This window comes from Danio rerio, chromosome 14 (genome assembly GCF_049306965.1).
Source record: "Danio rerio strain Tuebingen ecotype United States chromosome 14, GRCz12tu, whole genome shotgun sequence".
Lineage (NCBI taxonomy): Eukaryota > Metazoa > Chordata > Actinopteri > Cypriniformes > Danionidae > Danio > Danio rerio.
The window spans coordinates 40,399,578-40,417,289 of NC_133189.1; the positions used below are offsets into that span (position 1 = coordinate 40,399,578).

Genomic DNA, 17,712 nt, shown 5'->3' on the forward strand with positions numbered 1-17,712 from the left:
ACGTGACTTGTTTAAGCTCTTTTGGTCCGATTAGAAACTTTGCAGTGTGAAAGCGAACCGCTCCAAGAGCAAAGAGCAACAATGTAACAATTGTAATCTCTGTTTCGGAACAACTGAATCGATTCACAGGTGTGAAAGCACCCTTAAACACACAAAATGACATGTTTTCAATATAAAAAGTAATTGTGGACTGGATTTTTTGTATACCTTTTATCACAGTGTTGGACATGTGAAATATAAGTAACATCATTGCCTTTGATGCATTGTTAGTTTTTGTGCCGCATAAGATTTTTTAAATTTCCCCCTAATTTACTGTTGGTGGCTGTTTTTGCCACATTGACTTCCATTATACAGTGCTCAGCATTCACGAGTACACCCCTCACAAATCTCACATTTAAATTAATGTTTTCTAAAGGAAGTTTACATTATTATATTTGTGCAAAAACATTAGATTATTCAGTACTAAAGCCAAATCGGAAACTAATCTACCAGAATAACTTATGATAATGGTCCAAAATCAGTACACCCAAATTTATAGGTTAGAGAAAAATATTAAATACTAAATTTTAAAAGAGCAAAATTTAAGAGATTTTAATATTTTGTTTGAATTTAAATGTATTTTATTTCTATTTCTAAAGCTTTTCTGTGACAAAAATTATTTTAATAAACATATCCATTTAATAAATCTGTTTTGTTCAAATGGGCCAAAATACATTGCCTATATTCAATGATTCAGTGGGGTGTACTCAATTATGCTAAGCACTGTAACCACATTTTTTGATTGCGTAACCATTAAAACTATATAATCATGCATTTTTAATTGTTGGTGGTTTTGCCTGTTGGAAAAAGGTCAAATTTGCAATTTGTGTGTATGTGTGTGAGTGTGAGAGTGACCTTTGTGCACTTAACTTGATATGTCTGAGAAAATCAAAACATGCATCTCAGCCCTCAGAACTACATGGAGTAAACAAAAACAAAGTCTATGTATTTATGCACAGCCTGCCTTTTGATCTTGAGAAGTACAGACTAAACAAAAACAAGGCCAGAGTGTATTGTTTAGTTTTTATTGTTCCTAGTTGAAACACAAAAACGATGTGACCAAATTAAGACTCAAAATCACCCCAGAGTCGATGAAAACAACCCCAACAGTACATAAGGGTTATATATCATTTATATTTCTTAAACTGGTTAAATTTTACATAAGATAAAGCAAATATGCAGTATTTCTCCAAAGGAAGTGTATATATATATATATATATATATATATATATATATATATATATATATATATATATATATATATGTGTGTGTGTGTGTGTGTGTGTGTGTGTGTGTGTGTGTGTGTGTGTGTGTGTGTGTGTGTGTGTGTGTGTGTGTGTGTGTGTGTATATATACACACACATACACACACACTTTTTTTTAGAAAAATATCTATAGAGAAAATCCATGTATAGCCTAATTTGTTCCTCTTCTTTATAAACAGGACTTACCACACTCCAAGTTGTGCTGGACACAGCAGCAGAGAAGAAATGGCAGGTGACCGCCATCAACGTGGGCAACATGAAGGATGAGAGAAAGGATGAAGCATATCGCTCACTCTTTCAAGACCTGGAAAACAAGAAGGAGCGGAGGGTCATTCTAGATTGTGAGCAGGACAAAGTTAAAGACATCATGGAACAGGTATAGACATCAATACATATGCAAACATTAATGATATAAACAATTAGATTACAAGTCTTTATAATCTAAAGTGCATTTGAATGTTTTAAGTATTTCAGGCATTATGTGTGCTGTTTTTGCAACATATATTTAGTATACAGTACAATATTTAAATCTTATCACAAGAGACGTTTCATGCATATAAATAACAGTTCTTGGAGCCAATGCAGTAATTGATCAAGTGACACCAAAGGCATACAAACAATGTCTGCTTAAAATAAAATAAGTATTTCATGTGGGCTGGTTTCCAAAATACTTTTAGTGAGCACAAGTATTATTATAATAAAAGTTTTTTGAGCCACAGATTTCCAAATGATTTGGGGATATCAGAGGGATCAAGTACTAATGCTGAAAATTCAGCTTTGTTATAAAAGAAATAAATTATTTAAAAAAAAAACATCTAGATTATATTAGAAAATGGTTGTTTTTAATCATAATAAACTGGTGAAAATTATTATAAATACATATTTTTATTTGCAGTATGTAATCAGATAATGAAATAAATAAATACATTTTCCAGCTCAATCAGTTCCCAAGTAAATGATTGTATAAAGTCACAAGTCTGCATAATAATTACAAAAGAAATTTAATGCAGTAAAACTTTTTAAGAGGACCATAACTATGAATCATCAATGAGTTTATACAAATAGCAGCCATTAGCAGGCAGAAAAGTACTCATGAGAAGAGTTTTTCATTCACACTTGCTAAACCCTCAGGGAAGAGCTATTGATTTGTATTTAAGACCAGCAAAAGTGTTTAACCAACCGCCACAATCAATACAGCTGATCTGGACTCTATACTACAGCATTATAAGCAGACACACACATACAGTGCACACATACAAAATAATGATCTTAAACAAACACACAAACCTCTCAAACAGCTTTAATTTCTGTCAGTTGGACTGCCAGTGTGGTTATCTCTTTTGTAAATAAAACATAATCACCAGCAATTGCAAGGTATGAAAAGTCCAAAATGTGAAAAAAATTGAGATTTCATGTGACTCCAAGTTTGCATTTTGCAGTTGTGACTTTTGTTGTTCACGTTTGACAAAAATTTTCCTCAGATCTGAATACTCAAATTCAGACTTTGGCTTAGAGCTGTGCAGTTAATCGAAACTGAATCACAATTCGCAATTTGAAACACTAAAATTAGCTAATCGCAAGAGGCTGCAATATGAAATATATATATATATATATATATATACAGAATATTATTTAATTTCCCCAACCCAGAGCAAATGCATGACTGCCGTCTGTGTGTGACTGTCTTACTAGCCAACTAAGCAAACACACTTTCGTTCTGCCCAATCAGAATTGTGCAACAGAACTATATGAAACGCGCACAAAAAAAATAAATAAATAAAAAAAACAGGAAAGCGCAGACGAGTGGGATGATGGCGTCTGCTGCGTCAATATCATTAATATACAAATTAATATTAAAGAAAAACAGCATGTTGGTTATAAGGGAATATTTAAATTTTAAAGTCACAGACACCGAACATAAACAGGTAACTTGTAAGAGCTGTCGCAGAATTGTTGCCAGCAGGAGGAATTACTGTACCACAACAAGCACCTAAAAAAACCTACAGGCAGCTATATATGGATTGTGGTTGAGCTGAAGCTTGACTAAAAAAATTAATTGAGGAGTCAAATCGAAATCGCTATATCTGTCTAAAAAGAAAAAAAAAAAAAAAATCACAATCAGATATTTTCCCCAAATCATCAAGCCCTACTTTGGATGTTTATTTGCAACTATGAGAAATAAAAATTTAATTCCAAGAAGAAAAGTCGCAATTGTGAGACACACTCATGATTGCATGAAAAAACAGTATTCTGAGGTAATTCAAAATCCAAAAAAAACAAAAAAAAACTTTAAATATTAGCTTTTAGTATTTCTAGTGTGTTTATTTTGTAATGCATTGATTAAATGAGATCTGTTATTCTCTTCCCAGGTCATTACTATTGGCAGGCATGTGAAGGGATATCACTACATCATAGCAAACCTGGTAAACTCAAATACAGCACTAACAAGAAAAAAAAAACATCACATTTTTAAAATAGTAGCAATAAAAAAAAAGCCATTTCATGTTTTTAGGGTTTTGTGGATGGAGATCTTTCTAAAATCCAGTATGGTGGAGCGAATGTGTCAGGCTTTCAGATTGTGGATTTTGATGACCCTTTGGTGTCCAAATTTGACCAGCGCTGGGAAGCTCTGGAGGAAAAAGAATATCCTGGAGCAGACAGCAAGATACGGGTGAGTCCTCTGTCTGTGTGTGTGTGTGTGTCCATTTCAGACATCTTTCCTAAGTATGATTAAAAGAGATGTTCAGGTAATTTCTACATGAATGTATAACCTCTTCATTTAAAAGCCTGTATACTTCAGGCCATTTGCAGGAAAAGCTTGTTAGTTATTTTCTACTCCAGATTAAATGTGGTCTCATCTGTCTCGAAGACTAAGCAGGTGCTTCATTTCTGCAGACTGAAATCAAGTGTTTCATTTTTTAAATTAGCAAATAAGTCCTGTAAAAGTGACATTTAAAACTGAGAATTCCCTTTAAATTCTTTCCTAAATTTGATTTAAATGTAGAATATGATTTATGTTAGTAAAATTCAAATGTATCGAATTGGTGTTAATCTTACTAGACGGCTCCAATTAGGGCTGCACAATATATTGTATTAGCATCGATATTACAATGTTCACATCTGCAATGGTCACATCACAGCATGTGCAATGTTGAGTCTGAATTATAGACCATTTTGTGGAATAAAAAAAAAAAAAAGAAGCAATGGTCCCAACATATTTCCTTTACATTTTTTATTTCTATAGCTTCCGAAAATCCACATATTGATAAATAATGTCATTATAGCTGTTTTAACGTAAAGATATTATTGAATTGCCACTTGTTACAGTTATGAAATAGTTTGATAAAAAGCAGCAAATGATCATGGGCCAATGACATGGCCACATTAAAATGGCATATAGCTTACCAGAAACCACAGAACATGTGATTTATGGAGTCATTGCAAAGTTTAACCTAAATAGAGTAAAAGTTTATCATTTGTATGTGCTTTTAAGGCCTGTGACCACAGTATGTATGTAATTAAGTTTGGAGTTTAAAACATTTGGGTACAAGAAACTATGACGTTTGGGAGGTGTAAGAAAAATAAATTGTCTTAAACTATTTATGCGATGAAGACTATACAGTGTTATTTTACAGTTTATTGTTTGGTGTATGTACCTGAACACTGTTAGACTCCCTAAAATATGTAAAACAGGGCAAATAAAGCCATGAGGTAAAATTGTATTTATATATCGCAGAAAAACAAAATATCCAATATCCTTTTTTTTTCCAATATCGTGCAGCCTTAGCTTCAATGAATACATTTGTAGAAATACAAGCATATGGCTTCTGTATACGTGCTATTCATTTTTATTATCCATTATATTGTATGTTAGAATTCATTTTTTCACAATAATTCTAGATCACATATTACATCTAGAACTGCAATATCACCTACAGGAATACAACTCAAAAAAATAAGCCACCCCATCTCTCTTTCTCTTTCTCTCTGTGTATCCAGTACACTTCAGCACTGACGTATGACGCGGTTCAGGTGATGACTGAGGCTTTCCGTTACCTGCACAAACAGAGAATTGACATCTCTCGTAGAGCGAACAATGGAGACTGCCTGGCCAATCCTGCTGTACCATGGGCGCAAGGGGTGGAGATAGAACGTGCCCTAAAACAGGTGATAAGTCATCCAGTAATAGTGCTAACCTGCTCCATTTATATATTTAGAACAAAAATCATACAAGAATCCCAGTGCTGCCACAAAATACTAATTAACTGTCATCTTAAGTCTAAAGCAGTATGCTTCACCCATTTTACAATTCATTTTATTACTATTTTACACTCACCAGCCACTTTATTAGGTACACCTAATTAGTACCGGTTTGGACCCCCTTTTGCAGTCAGACCTGCCTTGATACTTCAAGGCATAGATTCAACAAGATACTGGAAAAATTCCTTAGACATTTTGTTCGATTTTGACATCATAGCATCCCGTTGCTGCAGATTTGTCGGCGTGCTCTACTGGATTAAAAAAGATGCTCTATTGGATTGAGGATTTGGTGACTGTGGAGGCCATTTGAGGACAGTAAACTCATTGTCATGTTCAAAAAACTAGTCTGTGATGATTCACACTTTATAACATGGCACGTTATCCTGCTGGAAGTAGCCATCAGATGATGGGTACACTGTACTCATAAGGGGATAGGGATGGACATGGTCAGCAACAATACTAAGGTAGGCTGTAGCGTTGACGCGATGCTCAACTGATACTAATGAGTTCAAAGTGTACCAAGAAAATATCCCCCACACCAGTACACCACCACCACTAGCCTGATCTGTTCATACAAGGCAGGATGGATCCATGCTTTCATGTTACTGATGCCAAATTCTGATCCTACCATCTGAATGTCGTAGCAGAAATTGAGACTCATCAGACCAGGCAACATTTTTCCAATCTACTATTGTGGAATTTTGGTGAGACTTCAGTTTCCTGTTCTTAGCTCAGAGGAATAGCATGCGGTGTGGTCTTCTGTTGCTGTAGCCCTTCCTTCTTAAGGTTCGACATGTTGTGTGTTCAGAGATGCTCCTCTGCATACCTCGATTGTGAGGAGTGGTTATTTGAGTTACTATTGCCTTTCTATCAGCTCGAAATGTCTGGCCATTCTCCTCTGACTTCTGGCATCAACAAGGCATTTGTGCCCACAAAACTGTCCTTCACTGGATATTTTCTCTTTTTCTGACCATTCTCTGTAAACCCTAGAGATGTTTGTGCGTCAAAATCCCAGTAGATCAAAAGTTTCTGATATACTCAGACCAGCCCGTCTGGCACCGACAACCATACCACGTTCAAAGTCACTTCAATCACCTTTATTCCCCATTCTGATTCAACTGCAGTCAGGCCCGGATTAAGAACTCAGGTGCCCCTGGGCACATTGTCTTGTAAGGCCCCCTACCTGGCCGCACCCCTATAGTTGAATTTAAAAAATAAGAATAATATAATAATTTTTTAAATAAAATGAATGTATAATTTGTTGCCCACATATTTAAATAAATGATATATAGTACATATGTATTTATAGTCTACAAAGATTTAACTTATTTTTCAAAGCATTGAATAAAAATACTAATAAAACTATATATATATATATATATATATATATATATATATATATATATATATATATATATATATATATATATATATATATATATATCTTTTTTTTTTTTTTTTTTTTAAAGGATATTTTTTGAATTTTTGAAATTTTTGAAATCTGTAATCTGTAATCTGTAATTTCAATTTTTGAAATTGAATTGAATTGAATTTTAATGTATTGCTTTTACAAACTTATAAAGCATAATATTGCCATGGCATATAACGCACAATGCTTCTCCAATCCAGTGTCTGAATCTGAGTCTTTCATAACTTGATTATAAACCTAAAAGTATCCGAAATCACACACACTATACCTCTTCTCTCCCGTCTCTCTCCTCTTCAGGGCCTTTCTCTCTCTCCCTCTCCCTCTCTCTCTCCTTTTCTGTCTGTCTCTCACACGATGAATCCAGTCTGCGCTGCCGTTAACCTCCTCCGCCTGGTTAATGCTTGCTTCTCATCATAACGTCTTCTTCTGTACCCTCATTCTCCTGATCATGGGTCTGTTTAAAGATGGTGTGTATAGAAAATGCCTCAATAAAGATGCCTCCTCTCCTCTTTCTCTCGCGTTTGCCAAATCCACTTGTCCACTCATTTTTGATCTGACAGATATAACGTTACACTAAAGTCCGCTCAGTTTAGTGCGGGTTATTACAAAACTGACTTTTCCGCGCTTGACCAATTACAGCATTCTGTTTAGTTAAAGAAAGAAAGGCAATTTAAATATAATAATAATATTAATATGTGATCGCGATTTTTTTGCTCAGAGGAAATACAGTTGTCTGAGCAATATAGTTTTTGCAGAGAGGGAGGCACCTATAACAAGGCTAAACATTATTAAATACCCAAGAGACACTTGTGACTTTATATCACATTTGCATAATTAAAAAACAATGTTTCTTCCTTTTAAAAATAAATATATTTCCAATCTGATATGTAATGGGGAGGAAAAAAAGTAGCACGAGTTCAGCTGATGGTGGATTCGAACCGAGTTTATGATTAATCGCGTCAAAAGATGATGCAGTGCGCCTTACAAGGTGCGCCACTGCGACTGTAATGATCAACGGCTCTTTACTCATCTTGTCTCTATCAATCAGGCATCGATGGGCGTAAACCCTGAATAGCTTATTCCAACTAGATGCGCTATTTACAATTAGCCAAAAAAGACACTCCGAAATTGTCTTTTTTTCTCCCCCCTCGCAGGGGCCCCTAGTGTGCACGGGCCCCTGGGCCTGTGCCCATAAGGCCCATTGGTTAATCCGGCCCTGACTGCAGTAGACCGTCTTGACCATGTCCACATGCCTAAATGCATTGAGTTGCTGCTATGTGATTGGCTGATTACAAATGTGCGTTAACAAGCAGTTGAATATAAAGTGGCCGGTGAGTGTATTTGAAAATGTTCATGTCAGAATATGTTGTATTATTTATACTGTATTTATTTATACTGTACATATACTACACCAAAATGTACATCTCATCTTTGACCATCATTATCAGAAGAATACATCTTTGTTTAAAATACTCAAAGATTTTTAACCTATAAATGTTTAAAATAAAACTTTGAAGCTTTGTGTAAGATTTGAAGCAAGTCATTTTTGAAGCCTGCTTCATGTTTTTAACATTTCTCAGAATAACTAAAAACTGGTTTTCCTCCTCTGTCATATTCATTTCATGCAGGTGAGAGTTGATGGTCTCACTGGTAACATTCAGTTTGACCAGTATGGAAAGAGAGTGAATTACACCGTCAATGTCATGGAATTAAAAAGCAATGGAGCAGTTAAGGTAAGACTCAGTCCTAATAATGCACTTGCAAAGCATCATTTTATCAATTTACTCACAATCGTGACTATTTCAGATTGGCTATTGGAACGAAGTGGATAAAATGGTCGTCACAAAATCAGATCTCTTCCCAAATGACACAATGGGGCTTGAAAACAAGACTGTGATCGTCACCACCATTCTAGTAGGTTTTACTTGTGGTTGTCCAACATATTATAAAGTATTCTTTAGTAAAGCACTACTCTCTGACAAGGTGTTTCCTGGTGTCTTTTTCAGGAAGCCCCATATGTAATGTTAAAGAAGAATGCTGACCTTTTTATGGATAATGAAAGATATGAGGGGTATTGTGTGGACCTGGCAGCTGAAATAGCAAAGCACTGTGGATTTAAATATCAGCTGAAAATAGTAGGCGATGGCAAATATGGAGCTAGAGATGCAGAGACGAAGATCTGGAATGGAATGGTTGGAGAATTGGTTTATGGGGTAAGAAAGATTTTTTAGATGTGATTGAAAATGAGTCGAAAAAATAGCTTCAAGCACTAAGCTCAAGGATATATTGGTTAAAAATATAATTTAAGAATTAAACCGAAATTAAATCTCTCGTTTCAGAAAGCTGACATCGCAGTGGCTCCACTGACTATCACTTTAGTCCGAGAAGAAGTTATCGACTTCTCAAAGCCGTTCATGAGTTTGGGCATCTCCATCATGATCAAGAAGCCTCAGAAGTCCAAGCCTGGTGTTTTCTCATTCCTGGATCCACTGGCTTATGAGATCTGGATGTGTATTGTGTTCGCTTACATCGGTGTAAGCGTGGTGCTTTTCCTGGTCAGTCGTTTCAGTCCATATGAGTGGCACACAGAGGAATATGAGGATGGACAGATCCAGACCAACGAGTCGACCAATGAGTTTGGGATCTTCAACAGTCTTTGGTTCTCTCTTGGAGCTTTTATGAGACAAGGATGTGATATTTCACCCAGGTTTGTTTGTGATCTTGATTTCTTCAAGAAATGTTGAATTTGCAAAAGTTTTGAATGATTTTGTATGTAAAACAAAGGTTAGATTTGCAGTCATTTCATCTTTAGATTGCTAAGGGTAACCTTAGATAAAGTTTTATCTTCGGATTTAAAAAGTGTAGAGATACACAGTTGTCAAAATTATCCCTATTCCTAAGTATCTATAAAAATGACTAAACTCACTTTAATATGCATGCCAGGTCAGTAGATTTTACAGTGTAAAACATATTGCACCTGTTCATTTACAGTCCTGTAGTCCACCAATGCTGTTTAAGTAGTTAGTAGTCAGGCAAATGCCTTTCAAGAGTTCACATTTAGCTGGTGATTTATTATAAAGCTTGTTTGGCATGCTTTCCCCGGAGAGAAAACTGAGCTCATAAGAGCCTCGAGCCCGGGGCTCCCTCCCGTTGGCAAGGTGAGAAGGGAGTTTGAGTTCAGGTAGATCTCGAGAACTCTCCTGAAGAGATGCGCGGATGGGCTATTATTTAATCCGCAACCGCATCACAAAACTCATCATCCGTCCGCCATCCATCCGCACTAATTTTTGACCAATTTTTTAAAACCGCACTCGCCCACCATCTGCCGATTGAGCTCTTTATTTGAATGGCTTATTCCTTTTTATTGTTAAATGAATGTTTCTTTATTGATTATTAGATAATAGAGAATGACTTTAATGTAGACATGCAGTTAATCTAAACGTGCAAGTCAAATCCAGCATTAATTGACAACGCTTTGAAGTGACGCTAAACGATATGAGGACGTGTCTTTTCACTTGATTCGATTCCTTGAGTCTTTTCCTTGCGTCCTTCCCTCGCATCCTATAGGGGTGGAAAGACGAGGAAAGAAAGCAAGGAAAGGAAATGAGGGTGCACAAATAAGAAATGAGAGGCACCCTATAAAGCTCTCAGAATATCAGCAGTGAACCCCGTCTCTAATCGGCGCACAGGGACAAAAATAAATAAATAGCCTAAATTAAACGCACTGTACGGTACAATTTTTTTTATTGTAGCCTAATAGAAAACGCATTGACACATCATTTCAACATGCTGCTATTTAGCCTACTACTAAATGCCTGTTTCACTAATTTTTTTAGCAAATAGATAGAATAATAAGTAATTTACATTATAGCCTAATAATGTTCACATTTGTAATTGTCCATAGCAACCCCAAAATCTTACCTGTTTGCCTTGCACATCTAATTAATGGGCACAGTTTTTCGACTATTTTTTTATTTATTTATTTAAAATTTTTTGCTGTGGATGTTAGAAATCTGAAACAACACCAATTCAGCGACACAGATGATCCTTTATTGATATCTCTATTAGACAATACCTATTTTATATGCCAAAAGAAACAGCAGGCAGTAAAACAATATTAACATTAATATCTTAATTCAAACAATTGAAAAAAATAATAAAATAAAAACGTCATATCGTAGGTAAGCCTTGTAGGCTCAGTCACACCCACAATTAGAAATTAAATTAGAAAAATAAATATGCCATCCCTCTTTGAGCGAACATAAAGTCTGACCAGGCTAAATTACCTGGATGACAAGTCTATGCCCCAATAACCCATGGACTTAGGATCATTCCCACAAACTTGAAGCATAATGAAATACTACGCCATAACAGTTGCGACAAATAAATTCTGGCAAAATAACCTAAAGCCTGGAACCTAAAAGCGAGGCCAACATGTCTAGAATAGAATAGGCAAAACCAATATGAACGTAAAATTATCAGCTGACCGAACTCAAAAGTTTATATTTAACATATGTGTAGAACATAGGCTAATTTGATTAATATGCCTGACCTTAGGTCTAGTTTGAATTTTTCTTGGCACTATGCAAGAATAAAATAGCATCTACAGTGTCAGGATTCAGACGAGAGCGCCTGGCCTCTAATGCGCCCTGCTGCACTGAAGGAGCGCTCGCTCGCTCGCAGAACTTGTTGCTGGAATGCATAGAATTCTCTTGGCAAGGTGCTGTAGTCGTGGGAATAACTGCCTTGTTTCTCCCAAAAGGAAAGTAGATTTTCCTCTGCTGATCCATCTATACGGAAGTTTGTAGAGGAATACTTCTGTACTTCATCCAGAATTAGTGTATCCGATTCCTCCTCTCATTCTGTGAAGTCAGTCCTAGGCTTTTTCGTTGGTGCGCCAGCTTTGTCTACAAAAACAGTACAACCGCCCACCACCCGCCCGAATTTAATTAAAATATTATTTTTCGTCACATCATCCGCCCGATCCGCGGTTCATCCGTGGAGTCCGCGGCTGTAACCGCCATCCGCGCATCTCTACTCTCCTGCTGTAGTTGCTAATGAACAGATAGTGATTACTCTTAACAGATAACTGCTTACTAGGTGCATGTCCATGGTACTGATTTGGATTAGCCATTTGACTTAGGTTACATGTTTTTGGATGGTGGGAGAAAACCAGGGAACCCGGGGGAAACCCATGTGAGCATGGGGAGAATTTGTAAACTGCACAGAAATGTTAGCTGGCTTGGTAGGGACTAGAACCAGTGATGTTCTTGCTGTGAGGCAACAGTGCTAACCACTGGGCCATCGTGCCACCCATCTAGAAAAGGATGAAGAGTAGGGGTGGAATTCTTTAAAATGAAGATAGCTGTTATGTGGAACTTAGGGAATTTATAGTGGCTTAGAAATGATCTAATTGGTGAATCATACATTGAATAATGCGGGACCAGCTGCAAGCAATCATAAGAATGTGATCCTCTCGAAATTAGTTAAAAAAAAAAGAAGATGTACTATAATGTACATACTGTATGCATCACGTCACTTTTCACAAATTAGATTTTTTTGTAGTTAACATGATGAAAAATTATTGATTTAATGTTGAAATTAATAAATATACATCGGTAAAATATACACATATTTAATACTATTTACTATCCATCACAGTCTCAATATAGGTGTCATAGATCCAGCTATTCTATCAATATTAGCTATTCTTACAAATAGCTTAAAATCAATAAAAATGCATCTGTTCAGACTTAGAGCTGACTTATTCACACTGTTTTACTTAACATCTTTTCAAAACTGATGCAAGACATTACATTGGATTGTATTTGCATGTTATATATTGTTAAACATGTATAGTTAAAAAAAGGAGGCAGTTGATTTTCCATTACACACATTTTGCTTTCCACACGGCCTGTTAGCTGAAGATGACATTGTTAACAGTGATAATCGTGCTTTCATCCTAATAAACCCCACTGGACATTTTTCCACTAGGTCTCTTTCTGGCCGCATAGTTGGAGGAGTCTGGTGGTTTTTCACCCTGATCATCATTTCTTCCTACACGGCTAACTTGGCTGCCTTCCTAACAGTGGAGAGGATGGTGTCTCCAATTGAGAGTGCTGAGGACTTGGCAAAGCAAACAGAGATTGCTTATGGAACATTAGATTCTGGTTCAACAAAAGAGTTTTTCAGAGTAAGACGTTCATTTTATCCATCCCTCAAATTAATGTGCCAACATTTTCTTTACTCATGCATTCCCAGTTTGTTTTAAAATATGATTTGAAAGAACTGATTAAATCTCAAGTTAAATACTGAACTAAATGTTACATTTCAATGCTATTTGGTCAATGTTTCCACCTGGTATTAACATGCAATACAAATCACAAGTGGTCCTGAGACACAACACCATTTCCACTTGACATTATGAAGCTTTTGAATGCATCTCTTGTGACTACTTTTTTCAGATTTCAAAATCCTTCCCTCTTATTTTATCGCAGCTTAGAGTGTCACATAAGTACTTTTGAAAGAATAAATGAATGTTACACTGGTTATAAGGGAGCATGAAAACAAGCTGTTGATGGCAACTATGATTTTTCATCAGAATCTATGTGTTTTGGTACAGTGCAATGGAGTATAAACAACTTGTTCTGGTGGGCTTTCTCAAATCTCATTACACTCAATGTTTTTGGTCAATAGGGAGAGTTTTACCATGTTTACTATAAAAAGCATTTACAATTATCTCTGGAGGTGGTTGATAGTGGACAAACTCACACTTACATTTAGCATGACCCACATGTGATTGGATTGATAAAAACACATCTTTATAATCACGTGTAACACTGTAATTACAGTAAATTTAATATACCTATTTGCTATTGTTAGAGATTTTAAATTTATTTATTTTTTTATTAACTACTGTGTCTTCTTTCTTGCACAGCGTTCCAAAATTGCACTTTTCGACAAGATGTGGACTTACATGAAAGGTGCAGAGCCCTCTGTATTTGTTAAGACGACGGCAGAAGGTGTCATGCGAGTGAGAAAGTCCAAGGGGAAGTATGCATACCTACTGGAGTCCACCATGAACGAGTATATCGAGCAGCGCAAACCCTGCGACACTATGAAGGTCGGAGGGAACCTGGACTCCAAAGGCTACGGCATCGCCACCCCCAAAGGATCCTCATTAAGGTGGGTGGAATAGTATAACAATGTGTCCAATGTTGTTATAGTATCCCACCTACCCTGATGTAGCTGTGCTCATGTGTCCTGGTTTGTATAAAAGACATAGATTTTGTAGCTGGATACTTTAAAGCTAAATTAATAAAGGATAAAAGAAGATTTTTTTTTAAAGAATAAAATAGTAATCATGCAAAAACTTTTACTGATAAAAAAAAAAATCTAAGAGTAAAAGAGTACCTCATTTTTATTTTAGAGGATTTGAATATCTCAATTTTTCATACATAATTAATATTTGAATACCTCAATATTTTAAACTTTACCAACTACAAATAATAAGAATACATTTGTTTATGCTTTGAGTAATTTTAACAGAATGCTAATCTATAGATCCTTCAGATTGTCTTTTTCAAGAGCTGTGTCTTGTTCTTTGTCTTTTGAATGTTTCAAAGTTTTGCCTAATATCCTCTTCTATCATGTCTCCCATCTCTCTATATTCATTAATTATTGCTGTCTTTGTTTATTCCTAATAATGTGATGATTTCTGAACTGTTTTTGATCAAACCCTTGCAGTACACATTTTCAATAAAGAACATTAACAAAGACGTTCTTTGAACTTCCAATTTGGCCAGTCAACCCAAATTTAGCAATATTTACGCAATAGGTGGCACTGCTTGGGTTTACATTTGTAAATGCTTTTATTGAATATATGCTGATGGTTGATTGATATGTATTGCATAATGCCATCTCTCAGCATTAGACACAGTCTTCGTTAAGTGGGATTCAATTTCTCCTCTGAACAGCAGTCTGTTAAGAACTGGGTGGGTGGGCTTTAGGAGAAGATTGAATTATGCATGATAAAGTTATAACCGACTTTTATTGCTGTTCTGCTGTCCTTCTAGTAATGTTACTCGCAGGCCACTGCTATTAGTTATTAATGTGAGTACTGCGTTAAGCTTCTCTATTCACGGCACTCTGAGCCACCTTTATCACCTTAAAAACGTTTGATGCTATTAGTTGATTTGTTTTCTAACAATTTCACATTTTGTAAGGGAGGAGATGATTTCTTATTTGTTAAAATGCTGAAAAAGAGGAAAAGCAATCGTTAGGTTTGAAAGAGGACCATTGACAATTGCTAAGTTGGCTCACCCTGTCTTACAAGTTATGTTTTATCGTTTCAAGAAATGCGGTTAACCTCGCAGTACTAAAACTGAATGAACAAGGCCTGTTGGACAAATTGAAAAACAAATGGTGGTACGACAAGGGAGAGTGCGGCAGCGGGGGAGGTGATTCCAAGGTCAGCCCCAGAGAGCAAAGTGATGGGTAACTCAATGCAACACTCAAGTAAGCAGCAAAACCGCACAGGAACCAAAAGTCTGAAGATGGACGTTCTTTACACAACACTGACAGGTTTAGCATTGCTAACCATTGCTAATGAACACACACACACCCACACACACACATAAACAAAAGCTTCAAAATGCTCAGATTGGTCATCGTGTGCAGCACACATGGCTGTTGCCCTTGCTGCTTACTTCAGGCGATACGTTAATGCACATTTGGCTCTGCAAAACTTGCATTTGCTTAGGCCAAATGGCGCATCAACGTCATAATCGCTATGGCAATGAAGAAAAGAGGAGAGAAAAGGTGAAATCTAAGAGAAAGTGAAATCAGTGTGATGTAATAATAACATAAAATAACATTGATAATGTTATTTATGTTATTTCCCACGTGAAGAACGCCAGTAAACCTTGCAGTATTGAAACTCAGTGAGCAAGGCACCTTAGACAAGCTGAAAAACAAATGGTGGTACGATAAAGGTGAATGTGGAGCCAAGGACTCTGGAAGTAAGGTTAGTCGCTGCAGGTTCTATGTGATCAAGCACACTTTTGACTAGTGGGAATTACCCAATTTAAATAATAATGACTAAAAAAACAACTATTTTAGACAGACAATGCACAGATAAGCATGAGATGCCTTGGTGAGATTATTTGACTAATGCCTGCAGAGCTACTAATATTTGGTACCATCCACTGATAGTTAAAAAGTAATGCATGCCACTTTTGTCAATCATGTGCACTTTTTGTAATCTCTGTAACACAACCAGTGGTCTCCTTTCAGCTTCTCAATCTGAGAATCACAGATCCTGCTATTACTTGCAGACCTGTGCCAAGTTTAGAATAGCAGTTCTCAGACATTCATATCCAGCACATACAACGAAAGACTTCCAATTGTTCATTATTTCTCTCAGGTTACTCGTAGGACCATCTACAAGGGTGTCCAAGATTTTTAAATGTCTTTGTTTCATTGTGTGTTAAGCTGTTTGGTTGTGTGTTGTCAACTGTGTTATCGTGGTATGGTGTGTTTTTTTAAATGATTTAATTGAAATGTTTTTTTTTATGTATGTACTGTACGTGAAACCTGATACATCATGCTTTGCCATGTTTGCACTTTTATAATACAACAAAAATGAGTATTTTACTGTAATACAACACTCTCAGAAATACTTTCAGTAATAGTCAAAGCATCACCTTTCACTTCCACTTTCAAGTCCATTCACTCAGCGCCAACACTGCATAGTGTTTGCAATGCCTCTAGGCTCCTATTTTAAGCATGCAAGACCAATACTAAGTTTGTTGGATTACCTATAAAATTATGGAAATTGAAATCAGCAGCAAAATCTGACATGATTGTCTGTCATTCAAATTGTTCAGCTAATATTTTAGGGAGAACCAGTTGATTGGCATGGGTAGCTCCTAATGGATGATTGGCTCCTTTACTGAGAAGGACTTATTCCTCAATGTTATACATTCTTCCCCTTCAAAGTTTTGTGAGTAGACTGTTCTTGTAAATCTATAGACTTCAGTTCAGTCTTGTGTTCTAGGTTTTTTTAGCAAAATCATCTGCTGTTGTCTATTGAGATGTACAGTAGATATTAGATGCATAAAACTAGATTAGCAGGTGAACAGTCAACTTAGGGTGCTTCCACACCTGGCTAATTTTGTTCAGTTAAAACGTACCTGAGTTTGTTTGCCTTTTTGATGAAGTTTGCTTGGGCAGGTGCCAAACGTACTCAGGTGCGCACCAAAAGTGGACCAAAAAAGAGCACTGAGACTTGCTCAAAGACGTGGTCTCGGTACACCTACAAGCAAACTCTGGAGCAGTTAATTTGTTGTGAGAACTTGAACCGACCGAACTGACCCAAATGCAAAAGGTACTTTGCTTTTTTGGACTAAACCAGCTGCGCCAAGCATTCTGGCATTAGAAAAGGTGTTTTGACACTTTACCGCTATTATGGCAGGTGTTGTTCAAATGTGGAGTTGTGAGGAGGTCCACACTGCCTGCTGACTTTTCCTCCTCTCTCTCCTCTACCTGTTGCACTCATGAATTTTCTGCGTGTTAATTCTGAGCAATCAAAAGGGAGTTTAAAAAGTTTGGCTAGCCAATGACTCATTTTTTGGTTCATTTTAACTGATTTGGTTCAAAGAAGACGTTGTGAGGAGGTCCATACTGCCTCCTGACTTTTCCTCCACTGTTTGCTTACAT

General features: G+C 36.3%; 2 protein-coding genes across 17 annotated transcripts in view; one reads left to right on the top strand and one right to left on the bottom strand.

Annotated features, from left to right (window-relative positions):
- The window catches only part of pdgfc (platelet derived growth factor c), a 298,659-nt gene that overhangs the window by 233,805 nt on the left and 47,142 nt on the right, over positions 1-17,712 (bottom strand). For 3 of the 6 annotated variants that reach the window (XM_073922102.1, XM_073922104.1, XM_073922103.1), the window contains exons 2-3: positions 7,262-7,447; positions 1,491-1,608 (exon numbers count right to left, since the gene is read on the bottom strand). The gene's annotated coding sequence lies outside the window, so the exon portion shown is untranslated. The remainder of the gene's footprint in view (positions 1-1,490; positions 1,609-7,261; positions 7,448-17,712) is intronic. The other 3 variants (XM_073922101.1, XM_068213387.2, XM_068213388.2) reach the window with 1 other exon arrangement.
- The window catches only part of gria2b (glutamate receptor, ionotropic, AMPA 2b), a 67,503-nt gene that overhangs the window by 45,023 nt on the left and 4,768 nt on the right, over positions 1-17,712 (top strand). For 2 of the 11 annotated variants that reach the window (XR_012389369.1, XR_012389370.1), the window contains exons 4-15: positions 1,484-1,680; positions 3,674-3,727; positions 3,817-3,975; positions 5,304-5,471; positions 8,622-8,726; positions 8,800-8,907; positions 9,000-9,206; positions 9,333-9,700; positions 12,988-13,186; positions 13,931-14,178; positions 15,349-15,463; positions 15,904-16,018. Coding sequence is in view for 6 of the 11 variants with exons in the window: in XM_068213152.2 (XP_068069253.1) it covers positions 1,484-1,680; positions 3,674-3,727; positions 3,817-3,975; positions 5,304-5,471; positions 8,622-8,726; positions 8,800-8,907; positions 9,000-9,206; positions 9,333-9,700; positions 12,988-13,186; positions 13,931-14,178; positions 15,349-15,489; positions 15,904-16,018 (2,069 nt within the window). In the remaining 5 variants the exon portion in view is untranslated. 11 annotated transcript variants of the gene reach the window in all.